A 14,095-nucleotide genomic window follows, 5' to 3' on the forward strand; every position below is an offset into this window, starting at 1 on the left:
AAAATAAAAATGGAGGCAATAATTATTTTATTAAAGAAAAATATGTGTAGAAAAAGTAGAAGTAGATGAAGTTACTTTAGTTCATCTTTTTGGTGGGCCTCAATGTACAATTTCTATAGCTTTTAGTCCAACTCTTTAGTGCAATGTTGGTCCTCCAAACTCCCATTTCTAAATAAGAGTAAAATAAAATATAAAAGATTTAAAAAAGAAAAAATAAGTGATTTAAGAAAATTATATAAATAACATTAATGATGAGATGAAGATTAAGAAAAAACGTCAAATAAATTAGTAGTATTGATGATGATAAAAGTTAAATAAATCATTTTTTCTATTATTTAAATTTTTAACATAAAATTTCCAATGTTTTAAAATTAAAAATAAATGTTCAAAATAAAAATAAAAATAAAAATGGAGGCAATAATTATTTTATTAAAGAAAAATATGTGTAGAAAAAGTAGAAGTAGATGAAGTTACTTTAGTTCATCTTTTTGGTGGGCCTCAATGTACAATTTCTATAGCTTTTAGTCCAACTCTTTAGTGCAATGTTGGTCCTCCAAACTCCCATTTCTAAATAAGAGTAAAATAAAATATAAAAGATTTAAAAAAGAAAAAATAAGTGATTTAAGAAAATTATATAAATAACATTAATGATGAGATGAAGATTAAGAAAAAACGTCAAATAAATTAGTAGTATTGATGATGATAAAAGTTAAATAAATCATTTTTTCTATTATTTAAATTTTTAACATAAAATTTCCAATGTTTTAAAATTAAAAATAAATGTTAAAAATAAAAATAAAAATGGAGGCAATAATTATTTTATTAAAGAAAAATATGTGTAGAAAAAGTAGAAGTAGATGAAGTTACTTTAGTTCATCTTTTTGGTGGGCCTTAGGTCCTCCAAACTCCCATTTCTAAATAAGAGTAAAGTAATATCTAAATAATATATGTGTTACATAAATTAGTACAAAATATAAATAATATATATCGGGCTGTGCTGACACGCGCACCTAATAGTATAGTTGTGATGAGAAGAAGGTTTCCCGCGAAGTCGCTTGGAAGGGAGTCGTGTATCTGCTAGTAAGGAACCCTCCACAGCATCGCCGGCGGAGAGATAGATTAGAATGTCGGAAGAGAAACCACATCTCTCCGATTCCCTCATTCCTCTCCTCCAACAGACCCTGACTACATGCTCTCAAGTAAGCCACAAAACACACCGACTCTCTCCCTACATGATTATTTATAGTCATATCTTTAACCTCAAACATTATTGATGAGTTTTCATGTATCTTTAGTTGATTGAAGCCGGTGACTTTAGCAATTCCGATGGATTACTCACCGGGCTTGCCGATTTCCTTACTCCCATCTCGGAAGAAGCATCAAATCTTGATTTAGAGACAACATCATTCCAGATTCTTACTGAAATTCATTGTTTCATAAGTGCACCTTCCAGAAACCAGGCAATTCCGTCAAATTTAGTGTTTTCCCCTTCTCTTAAGTAATAAAATTGGAAGTAGAAGTGATTTACTGTATTGTTTGGAAAACGATTTTTTGTGATCTTTATACTTTGTTGCAGGAAGTTATTGATGCTCTGTCCTTTGAGTTGCCCAAGGTAGTATGTAAATTTGCATGTGCATCCAAAAGCTGCTCCGAGATTGCTGAACTCATTGTTGGACATCTAGTTAGTATGTGTTCTCCACGGGAAATGCTATCAATTCTTTGCGAGGTATGAATTTGTTCTAGCTCTACATTTATGGTTCTTTCTTTATTGGAGTTCTTTATAAAATTCTGTGATACATTGTTCAGAATCAGAGTACTAAGTAAAATCCTGCAGAGCATGTCAGCAGTATGCAGCCATGTCATCATCATCTTAAGTAAATAAATGAGGAATTAGCGTGTTTAACATTTCTCTTATAAAGAGCTTTGAATGGAAGAATACTGTTGTCTTTGACAATTTTACTGTGTAGCTTGTATTATTCTACCTAATTACATATTAAAAATCTGGAGCCATTTTATTGAGAGTTGGACGCCAACTGTTCAAGGTTGTTCTGTACCAATTTCCATTTACCCTCATCTGATTGCTATTTCTTTGATAGGAGAAATTCCTAAGAGAGATAGCAGTTGATTTATGAGGATTAGAGTTTCAAGTAACTTCCATGTAGCTTCTAACTTTAATATAGTGCCTGATTAGTGAGTCAGGCTCAATTAGTGCATTTTTTGGGGGCTCACATACTGTAGTTTAAAGATAGTATACAATGCTGACTCTTTCTAGGTTTGTGCTTGTAAACATTTTGTTCTCCGTTTTTATGATGGTCTATGTTAAAATTTTCAGGCGCTAAGTTCTCCAACTGAAATGTTCAGGGTTCCTTGCTATTTTTCTCCTCTTATTGGTGGCCTCGCCAAAGGTAATCCATAATTTCATTGATTGACAATTTACTATTAGACTAGAGGAAATAGGTTAAAACTGTGTAGTGATATTTGTTAAGGTGGTAAAAAGCGGAAATCTCATAATGTTATTGTTGAGTCCACACAAGGATATTGGAACTTATTTTCACGCCAGAAATTAGAAGTTACGTCTGGTATACACCTTTTATGAACTCTCAAATGATTTAGGTGTTCCTAAAACAACACAATTATACTCTGAAGCTCGTGGAATCTGTGAGCTCCTGCAATGCTTTATTTGTATTTTGTATTTTTTCTTAAGGAAGAGGATTGTTAAAACTTTATTAATCCCAAGTACCGTTTGAATGGTAACTTCTGTTTCTTTCCCCTTCCATTCATATGATGGAACTGTCAAAAGTGAGAGCCGCATACTAAAATCCAACTTGAGTGCACTTGGCTTGCCTTTTATCCTGGTGGTTTAGACCTGATGTGTTTCTATAGCATCTAAACATCCCAACTTCATTGCTGGAGCTATTCCTCTTCTGGTAATGGAATGAACTGAGGGTAATAGTTGTGGATCTCTTAGTACTGATGGAAGAACACAATTACAACTTCAATATCCTAGATTGAGATCCTGATGCTGAATAAGAAAAATCTATGACAAAATGTACGTCTAAACAAGAAATACTAATGGATAAAAAATTTGAGGTTATGGATTTTATATTGAATTGGAGGCTCCTGTTTAAAGTTCAGGAAATTGTTTATGAGGGATGTTAAATGCTTTAATTAGTGTCTTTTTAAGAAAATATTTTAGAGAGAATGAAGAGGAGGCTCTTTGGAGGATAATCATGAGAGAAATATAGGACGACTGTAATGGAACTGTGAGAAATATATTATTGAAATTGTGGATCTACATTATTACATTGAGACCCTATTTATAGACACTACATTGGACTCCTTTTCAAATTAGGATTCCTATTCCTATGACTCTTTCTCCAATTAGGATTCCTATTCCTATTCTAAGTAGGATTTATATATTTATTCCTATTCTAACACTCCCCCTCAAGCTAGTGCATATGAATCATATGTACCTAGCTTGTTACTGATATAATTAATACAAGGACCGATGAGGGACTTGGTGAAGATATCTGCGAGTTGATCATTTGACATCACAAATTTTGTAACAATATCTCCTGAGAGTATCTTTTCTTTGACAAAGTGACAGTCAATCTCAATGTGCTTAGTCCTTTCATGAAACACTGGATTTGATGCGATTTGTAGTGCCGCTTGATTATCACACACAAGTTCCATCAAATCGATTTCGCCAAATTTTAGCTCTCTTAGCAACTATTTGTTCTTCAGATATGCTTAACTTTGATTCCCCCACCGATCCCAACAACTTACATTTTCCACCTAGCTCCAGCACCGGCCAATCTAATGCCCCTTTGAAGGACATGAACTCTTTCTTTCTGGATTGTAGAGAGAAGTAGGAACTGCTCTTTCTAGCAGCCATCCCAAAGTATTCTTAATCCAGCAAAAGCCACTTAAGTTGCTACTTGGATTTAGAGGCTTTGAGACTATGCCGAAATTGAAAACTTGTCTTGCATTAAGTGAGTAACAGTATACATGAAGAGCTCCTTATACAGGGGTCTCAGTCTGCTTCACAAGTAATATCTCTTCATCTAACAATGTAAGTAGATATGCTACAATTAAAAATAAAAATATCCTAGGCATCCTATATAATATTCTGTACTTAGAGTTCAATGAATCTAGACATATTTTAAAATATAACTTTTTGTTTATTTGACCTTCAACACACTCAAATTCAAGTTAGTTAAATAACTTGAGTTTGTGAGTCAAAACAAAAAAAATCAAGTTTAATTCGCCTGGTTGAGTTTTATCTCCTCGCTGCCTCAATAAGTAAATTCAAAGTTAATTTCGTTGGTCTAAAATTTCAGCAAACTTTAGTGCCAGTAGTTCGTGAAGGTTTATTAATCCTCTAAATGGAACTTGGCTATTAGCATTCTTTTGTCAGCAATGTCATGATTGGATTTCTACCTTATACGTTGGTTTCAGTTATAATACTCATCAAAAGACGGCAATTTGAGCAAGTGAAAGTTGCAGTTCCTGTTATTCTTGGTGTTTTAAAGTCCATGTCCTTAGAGGCAGATGAGGAAGGAAAAGATACTGAGGACTTATTCCACAAAGCAATTGCTCTTGCAGATTCAATACAAGCTGTTTGCAAATTGTTGGTCTGTGATATTCCCGTATTCTGCATCTTGTTTTCTTGGGATTACCCTAATTGCTCTTTGCTTCACAGGAACAGAAAGATAAGAAAAAACTCTGTGCTCTGTTGGGCATGTTTGTCCTGCAAGTCATGGTCAGTGTTCCTTAGACTCAATGCAAAATCCAGCTTGAGCTCTTCTGGTTCTTGTTTGAGGCCATTATGATGTTTCCCGGAAATTCAACTTTAATCAATGTCTGTCTGTGATAAAATTCCATTCCTGCATGCAGGCTCTTGTTTCAATTGCAATGGGGCATAACATTTCAAGTCTTCTTCCCATTATGATACACCTGTCACACTTTCTTCCAATCTGTGGTTTATCATATGAGGGATTAATTACTGGACTTGATGTAGACAAGTTCACAACCATATGTGGAGGTAAATACGTGCATCCTTATTTTCTTCTTATGTTTGTGGTACCGATCCTTTTGTAGGTAGTGGTGGGTGTTAGATTTTTCTCCTTTTTTGTTAAAAGATTTTTTAATATAGGCCTTGGAATGTAATTATTCCTATATTGTTCGCTATCGTCAGTTACAAAATGTTTGCTAATTTCCCTGCATGATAATTTAGGATAACGTTTTCGTTTTACTAGGAAGTGAGAAATCGTTCATGCATATGTGCCTTTTAATGCCCTATTGAAATTTCCAGATGACGGGGATGATAACATGGCTTGCTTTTCTCATGTCAAGCATGGCGGATCACTTGCAGGTCAGTGTTTTCTGGATTTAATTAATTGTTCTTCCTCTCACCAGATGTTTGCTACCTTCTCACTCGCCTGTCTATATTTTCCCTGATATATTGTGCAGTAATCTGGGGTTACAAATCCAATGAGACATCAGTGGCTGCTGATACAGATTTTGAAGCAGTGAAAAATGAACTTCAAAAGAACCAGAGTAAAAGATGGCAGGCAATAGGCATGTTAAAGCACGTCTTCTCAAGTGTTGACCTATCATGGGAATTGAAAGTGCATGCTCTTGATTTCCTGCTTTGCATTATGGATGGATGTATGCACCAAGAAATTCAAAACGATACAATGGACTACTCCACATATGTGCCTACTCTATATACGTCATTGCAGGTGAAGTGTTGCAACATCTTGGGTTCTTTTGAGCTGTTCTACTTGCGCCTAAAGTTGACGCGCACTGTGTAGGCGATTGAAATGGTCATTATATATGCACCAAATGCTGTTTTGCGGAAGAAATCTTTTGATGCTCTGATGAAGGTAAAAACATGTTTCCTTGTGCTTTGAAGTTTCTTATTTTGGTGCAGAAAACCTTTCTCAGTATTATTATCATAGCGGAATTACATGACTCCTGTCTGGAGAAAAATTTGACCCTCAGAAAGATGATATTTCTTGCAAATTTGTAATATCAGCATATGTTGCGTTTGTAAGTTATCCCTCTATGAATCTCTCAATGTTCTCTTACTCTTACCTGAAGGGTATGGAGGAAAATGAATTGATGCTTTTCTTTGAATATCTTTTCTTATAGGTTGCCAGGTCCTCATTTCTCACGTTTCTTATATTAAAATTAATTTGGAGAGTTTATCTTACAGTTAAAATGAAAGTACTGCATAATTGCAGTTCAGGTGCCCTGTCGAATATTAGAGACTAGAGCATAACTTGTTCTCTGGTTCGAATTTTAAACTACTTAGGCTTAAATTCCATGTGGCCAGATAATGTCCAAGGAAGAAAAATGAGTGTCTTGATTTTATTATCCAAAGTGGTGAGAGACATAAGAGTACTGTCAATCTAACTCCTTTTTTTTCTTCTCTTCTTTCTGATCAAGTGGAAAACGATTATAAAAGAAAAAGAGGATGGTGGACTATGGGTAAGGAGTCTGAAAATGCATGATAAAAGTTTATTTTTAAGTGGCTCTGGAGATACAGTAAGGAAAGTGATTGAGATTTGGCAGCAAGTTTTGGATGCTATATATGGTGCAAAAGTAGGTGTGGAAACAAAATCCTTCACAATAGAAAAGTTGTGGGGGAATCTGAAAGATGATTAGTGATTGCTGCGATGAATTTCTACAGTTCACCAGATCGGAGGTGGGAAATGGTAGGAGGATTATATTTTGGATGGACACGGTGTGGAAATGAGAGCTTCAAAAGCAGGTTTCCAGTCTTGTTCAAATGTGCTTTGAATAAAAAGGGTTACATTATAGAATTTAATTCAACAACCGGATGGAGTGTTACTTTTAGAAGAAACCTAACGACACCAACCTCATCATACCAGTGAAATCCCACAAAGTGGGAAGTGGGGTCTGGGGAAGGTAGAGTGTACACATATCTTCCCTCATCTTTGATGCTCTTCACTTGATCCAAGTCTCAGTCCTCTCTCTCGCGTTGTCTAGTTTGTACATCTTTTTATCTCCACCCTCGCCCCCTAGCTCGACATACAAGCATTCAAAAATTGTCGTTTTCGCTGCCATAACCGGTTTCTTCGTCGCCTTATACCTTTCCTTATTCATCAACTTTTCCTCCCCGTCCTTGCTTTCCACCAACTTTGCATTAACAGTTTTCTTTGCTTCCACTTTTCCTTGGACTTCTCCATTCCACTACCAATTCTCTCGTTAACCACCAAAGTATCCCCTCGAAACCCCTAGCATCTCTTTAGGTGCTTTCCTAATGCAACCGCTGTCCTATCCCGCATGATGTTCGCATCCCCATTACTCTCCCAAGTACCCTTCGCCAACAACCTCTCCCCCATTTCCCAAGCTTGGGTAGGGGTCAGGCGCACCCTCATACGACGTCCTCTTTTTCCCCTTCCTCCCTCTTAATCTCCAAGTCCATCGCCAATAGCTTATGTTGGGTAGTATGATTTTCACTCGGGATAACCTTGCAGTCCTTACAAAGGCCTCTATCATCCTTTCTAAGGAGTAAGTAATCAATCTGGGTTTGGGCCACTGAACTAGGAAAGGTAACCAAGTGGTTCTCCTTCTTCGGAGTACAAATTATCTATCACCAATTGGAAAACTCTAGCAAAATCCAAAAGCGACGCTCCTCTGTTTCTAACCTCAGAACCAAAGCCTCCATACACATTGTCAAAATCACTAGGGGTCACCCGATGTGATCACTGAAATCTCCGCCAATGAATAACTTCTCGGAAGGCGGTATACCCCTCACTAGTTCATCCAAATCCTCCTAGAAGTTGCTTCTTAACCTCATCGTCCAAGCCCACTTGCGGTGCGTATGCACTTATAATGTTCAAGGTAAACCCTCCAATGACTAGCTTAATCATCATTATCTTGTCATTGGTCCTTCTAGTCTCCACCACTTGCTCTCTTAGGTCCCCTATCTACTAAAGTGCCTACTTCATTCCTATCCCTTGAGCCTCTCGAGTATCACAACTTAAACATATCCATATCCCGAGCCTTGGTTCCTACCCGTTTGGTCTCCTTGATACAAGTATACTAATCTTCATTTTCTTGAGCATCTTCACTAACTCTATGGGCTTTACTCTCAATGTCCCTATATTCCAAGAACCCACTCTCAACCTAGACAACCCCTTAACCCACTAATCACTCTTGCCCCTTGCCCCCGGACCCAATGACATGGCCTTATTCTACCATCACTCTAATTTCAGTTTTTGAAATGAAATATTTGCTACAATGTTATTGCTATTGATATTTTGTTATTGTTTTTTGACAAAGAATATTTTTGTTATTTATATATGCAATTAAATATTTTAAAGTCTTTGATATTAATTAACACCTCACTTCTTCTTCTTAACCAGTAGGTTGTGCACTCCAATTTTAGTTTTTGAAATGAAATATTTGCTACAATGTTATTGCTATTGCTATTTTTGTTATTTGTATATGCAATTAAATATTTTAAAGTTTTTGATATTAATTGACGCCTCACTTCAAAAAGGCAAGCGCACAGACCCTTGTCGCCTTTCGTTGTCCAAAACATTGAATGCACAATAGATAGTAACAGGGCAATACTACAACAAAATAATACTACAAACAGACTATACAAAATAATAGATGGTGGTAGAAATCGAAGAACAAAAGTAGTCCTATGACTACTAGTAAGGGAAACAAGACAAAACATTCATATCTATTAGTATGGACGCACTCCTACCTACTAACTTTCTACCTAATTCGTGTCTTCCACACCTTCCTATCATGTCCTCGGTAAGCTGCAATTGCGCCATGTCCTGTCTAATCACCTCTCCCAACCCTTAGCCCATTTTTATTTTCTTTGGTGATGGATGTATTGCTGTGACACATTCAAGGTGAGGTGCTATGGTGTATGTTATTTGCGGATGACTTAGTTTTGATTGATGGGACTCGTGCAGAGTTAATGCTTAGTTGGAGGTTTGAAGACAGACCCCTGGAGTCTTAAGGTTCAGGTTGAGCAGGACCAAGCTATATACTTTGAGTGCATGTTTAGTGGTGTGACGCATGAGGCTGCTATGGAAGTGAGGCTTGATACTAGGTTATCCAAAGAGAGGTAGTTTCATATGTCTTGGGTTGATTGTCCAGGGAACTGGAGAGATTGACGAGGATGTCACTCACCGTATTGGTGTAGGGTGGATGAAATATAGGCTCGCATCTGAAGTCTCGTGTTATAAGAGGTGTCACCTAAACTTAAAAGCAAGTTTGTAGTTAGACCAACTATGTTGTATGGGGTGGAGTGTTGACCAGTCAAGAACTCACATTTTGAAGATGAAAATGGTGGAGAGGAGAATGTTGTGATGGATGTGTAGATATACTAGGAGAGATAAAATAAAAATGAGGATATTTGAGACAAGTTGGGAGTGACTTCGCTGAAAGACAAGATGCGAGAAGAGGGGTTGAGATGACTCAGTCATGTGATGATTAGATGTGTGGATGCTCCAGTGGGTTGGTATGAGACGTTAGTTATGGATAGATTCAAGATAGGTAGAGGTAGACCAACTCCATCAACACGGGAAGTGCTGAGTCTCCTCCCACTGTTCATACTCGGGTCTTGGCTCCATCATACATGTCCTTAATTGACCTAGTGTACGCCACAGGTACACCTCTAGCACTTCCATAGAACATTCTTAGGGACTTTGTCGTAAGCCTTTCCCAGGTCAATGAACACCATGTGAAAGTCCTTCCCTCTCCTTATACTGCTCCACTAGTCTTCTTACGAGATGAATGGCTTCTTTAGTTGAGCGTCCTATCATAAATTTGAAATGGTTTTGGAGATAGTCAAACCTCCCTCACTCTTATCTCTACCACCCTCTCTCAAACCTCCATTCTGTGGCTTAATAGCTTAATACTCCTATAGTTGTTGCAATTCTGAATGTCACCCTTGTTCTTGTAGAACGGAATCATAGTAACCATCTCCATGCTTTAGGCATCTTCGTCGTCTTGAAAACAACTCCGTCAGCCACTCCATACCTACCTCGCCTGTTCTTTTCCAAAAGTCCATCAGAATCTCTCTTGGCTCAGTTGGTCTACCCCTATGCATTCTACGAATAGCACCCTTAACCTCCTCAACCTTTATACACCTACAATACCCATAATGGCAACGCCTCTCTGAGTGCTCCAAATCCTCCCGCGCTATGCCTTTGTCTCGTTCTTCGTTTAGGAGTTTATGGAAGTATGACTTCCATCTCCTTCTAATGAGTACCTCCTCCACTAATACTCTATCATCCACATCCTTGATGCACTTCACTTGATCAAGGTCGTGGGCCTTCCTCTCTCTAGCTTTGGCTAGCTTGTATAACTTTTTATCCCCCCCTCCTTTGTCCTCTAATTTTGCATACAAGCGCTCAAAGGTTTCTGTTTTTGCCACTTTAACCGCTAACTTCCCCTCCTTCCTAGCCATCTTATACTTATCCCTATTCAGCCTCTTCTCCTCCTTGTCTTTACTCTCTACCAACTTCGCGTAAGCCACCTTCTTTGTTTCCACCTTCCCTTGTACTTTTCCATTGCACCACCAGTCCCTTCTATGCCTACTTGGTCGGCCTCTCAAGACACCCAACACCTCTCTATTTGTCTCCCTAATGCAACTGGCTGTCTTATCCCACATATTGCCCACATCCCCACCACTCCCCTAAGCTCTCATAGCCACCAACTTCTCCCCTATCTCCAGGGCACTCCCATTGTCAAGCTACCCCATTTGATCCTTGTCCAGTCATCCTCAGCCCTCTTCTTCCTAGCCTTTCTGATCTCCAAATCCATCACCAAGAGCTTATGTTGGGTCGAAAGATTCTCACTTGGGATAACTTTTAAGTCTTTACAAAAACCTTTATCACCCTCTCTAAGGAGTAAAAAGTCTATTTGAGTCTTGACCACCGAACTACGGAAGGTAACCAAGTGTTCCTCCTTCGGTAACTCGAATTGGCTACCAACAACCCAAAGGCTCTCGCGAAATCCAAAAGTGAGAATTAGAAATGAACAATCAACTAAAAAATAAGCAGATTGAAAGCAGAGGTAGCAATTGATCAAGAAAACTGGAAAATCGAATAATAAACTAAAGATCAATACTAACAAGAACCGAGAGTGAACGGTCAGCTAATTTATAAAAGCAGCAATGAAACCTAGAAAAGCTGAACAAGAAGTAAAGACATAGGCAAAAATGAGCAAGCAACTAGAAAACAGATGCAATAACGAACAGGATAACTAGAAGATTTGACAGAAGCAGCAATTGACCAAGAAAACTGGAAAATCGAATAATAAACTGAAAAACAACACTAACAAAAACAGAGAGTGAATGATCAGTTCTAATATTGAGGCAGCAATGAAAGCTAGAAAAGCTGAACAAGAAGTAAAGACATAGGCAAAAATGAGCAAGCAACTAGAAAACAGATGCAATAACGAACAGGATAACTAGAAGATTTGACAGAAGCAGCAATTGACCAAGAAAACTGGAAAATCGAATAATAAACTGAAAAACAACACTAACAAAAACAGAGAGTGAATGATCAGTTCTAATATTGAGGCAGCAATGAAAGCTAGAAAAGCTGAACAAGAAGTAAAAACATAGGCAAAAATGGGCAAGCAACTAGAAAACAGATGCAATAACAAAGAAGAAACTAACAGAAAATATAAGCAGAAATTGACAGTACAGTGGAAATAAGTCAGCAGTGAAAAAGAAATTCACACAAGAAGCTAAAAATCCTAGGTAGAAATGGACAAGAAACTAAAAACAAGGGGCTAATGGGAAGATAGAACCTGGAAAAAAGAACTCAGCGAGATCTGGATGTAACGATTGAATCAATGAATTGATCTATCGAGTACTCCAGTTCCAGTGATTCCATAAACAAGGATTGGGCTGATTTGTGGGGAATGCTAATGGAGTCGGTGACTCTAATGTCGATCGACGCCACAACTTCTTGGCCAGATAGGGAATGACTTTGCGAAGTAGCCGAAAATTGCTCACTGCTACGAGTATTGCTCCATTTTGATACTGTTCAGACCTCGTTGATATAGATATCGCCGTAAAATAGCATTTCTTCTCCGGTTAGATCAGATCTGGGTTGGCGACGCGGTGACATCTGCATGTTCATGGAGTTTTGAAAAATCCAAACATCTCAGAGATAGATAGAGAGGTAGGAATCTCTTGAACGAACTGCACTCCTATGTATACGTCAGGAGTTCATTGATGAGAAGGGACTGGGGAAAGCTTGAACCCAATTTCTGCGGGAATGAATATGTGCGCAACTGAAATTTCTGGGGAGTTATACATTTGTGTACTGATAAGACCGTATACTATTTCTTGAAGCTCAATCTTTCCCCCGGATGAACCATATAGCCAAGAGAAACCAAGAGATGGTTCGACAACGCGGTGACATATGGGAGATGGGTTGGCGATGCTGACAGTATGTGGAAACCTAAATGATTGGAAAATAGACAGTTTTTGCAAATTGCCAACTACTTCAACAACTGAATTCATGTTCGATAAAACAAGACAGAGCGGACAAGCTAGTTTGGGTTAACAGTACGGATAAGTTATTCTCAGTCAATAACTGTTACAAAACCATGTTGTTGCAACAGTTCAGTCAGGGAGACTGGCTATGGAAAGATGATTTAAAAAACCAAAGCACCTACGGAAGCAACTTTTTTGGTTTGCTAGCAGATAGGATGCTTGCCAAAAACAGAACAAGTTACAAATGAGAAATTTTTCCCTGTGCAGCAGATGCTATTTCTGCAATTCAGACGAGGAAACAGTTGAACATCTTTTCTTGCATTGCAGAGTTTCAAGATTAATGCTGGGAACTTTTCTTTAGCACAACGGGAATATCTTTGGTGTTACCAGAGAAAATTAGTAGCTTGTTGTGGAAGTGTGCCAATCTCAGGAGGTTAAAAAGAGCTTAAAGCCAATATGGAGAACTATTCTCAATTGTATAATGTGTACCTTATGACTGGAAAGAAACAGCATACTTTGATGGGAAGAGGTTACAGATTAAAAAATGTATGCATTAAAAATTCTTACTATTGGTATTATAGCAACACTTTAGATATGATGGATAAGTATTTGGATTTTTGTACTTGCAAGGAGATAATATGTAGTATTGGATTATAGAGTTTGCTGCTTACTCCTGAACCTTTTTCTGTACCATCTTCATTCTCTTTAAATCAAATCCTTACTTATCAAAAAGAAAATCTACTCTTGTATTATAAAGTATCTATCTTAACATCTGCATATTTCCAACACTCATCAATTGAATATGGTAGACTTTAGAGGCCCAATATGCACTCTTATATACCTTTCTTGGTCTTAAAAACTATTTTATAGAACTTTGCCTTTCGCTTTGACACATACCCTTCTCAAACATAACATTCAGTAGCATTTCTTTGTTTCAGCTATCCTATTTCAATTATATATGTAACATCTTCATCTATCATACCATTCTCTTGAAACATTGAGCGTAGATAAAACTATTTACGTTAGAGGCCCCACAATGCCGTCTAATCTTGCCTAAACCTCATTCTATTTTGTGCTAGATGAATTGCAGTGCATGAACCCAGTCTTCTAGTGATCCTTAAATACTTACTCTATAGTGTTTCTTCAATTTTCATAGATCAAACTTTGTCCATTCCTCAAGATTAAATTTATTCTAGTCATTGCTTAGGTTAAAATATGGATTCTGGCATTGTCTGAGATGTCACAATTGTGTAAGAGCCTGTTTGGATTGGCTTTAGGCTTACAAGCCAAAAGTCATAAGTTAGCTTAAAATCCTAACTTATGACTAGGGGTGGCAAAATGGGTAATTAATATGGGTATCCACTCATATTTACCCATTTTAAATGGCTTAGGTATCCAACTCATTTGAAAATGGGTAAAAATGAATAATACCCATATTACCCATTTAAAAGTGGGTAGTTAAATGGATAAAATGGGTAAAACATGTTCTTTCACACAAAAAAAAGTGATGAAGGGTGGGGTAGTAAGAAAGTCTTTTTTTAAAAAAATGAAACTTTTTTTTACATTTTTTTGGGATAGGGGGGT

At 37.4% G+C, this 14,095-nt stretch overlaps 1 protein-coding gene across 6 annotated transcripts in view; it reads left to right on the forward strand.

Moving 5' to 3' along the window:
* The first annotated feature begins 1,006 nt into the window (after window positions 1-1,006).
* The window catches only part of LOC102596677 (aberrant root formation protein 4), a 25,554-nt gene continuing 12,465 nt past the window's right edge, over window positions 1,007-14,095 (forward strand). For 4 of the 6 annotated variants that reach the window (XM_015312207.1, XM_006355109.2, XM_006355110.2 and 1 more), the window contains exons 1-10: window positions 1,007-1,199; window positions 1,296-1,460; window positions 1,577-1,726; window positions 2,333-2,405; window positions 4,459-4,634; window positions 4,703-4,762; window positions 4,897-5,044; window positions 5,315-5,374; window positions 5,473-5,744; window positions 5,817-5,888. In XM_015312207.1, coding sequence (XP_015167693.1) covers window positions 1,125-1,199; window positions 1,296-1,460; window positions 1,577-1,726; window positions 2,333-2,405; window positions 4,459-4,634; window positions 4,703-4,762; window positions 4,897-5,044; window positions 5,315-5,374; window positions 5,473-5,744; window positions 5,817-5,888 — 1,251 coding nt within the window. In that variant the 5' untranslated portion in view covers window positions 1,007-1,124. The remainder of the gene's footprint in view (window positions 1,200-1,295; window positions 1,461-1,576; window positions 1,727-2,332; window positions 2,406-4,458; window positions 4,635-4,702; window positions 4,763-4,896; window positions 5,045-5,314; window positions 5,375-5,472; window positions 5,745-5,816; window positions 5,889-14,095) is intronic. The other 2 variants (XM_006355108.2, XM_006355107.2) reach the window with 2 other exon arrangements.

This window comes from Solanum tuberosum, unplaced genomic scaffold (genome assembly GCF_000226075.1).
Source record: "Solanum tuberosum cultivar DM 1-3 516 R44 unplaced genomic scaffold, SolTub_3.0 scf00195, whole genome shotgun sequence".
NCBI classification, from domain to species: Eukaryota; Viridiplantae; Streptophyta; class Magnoliopsida; order Solanales; family Solanaceae; genus Solanum; species Solanum tuberosum.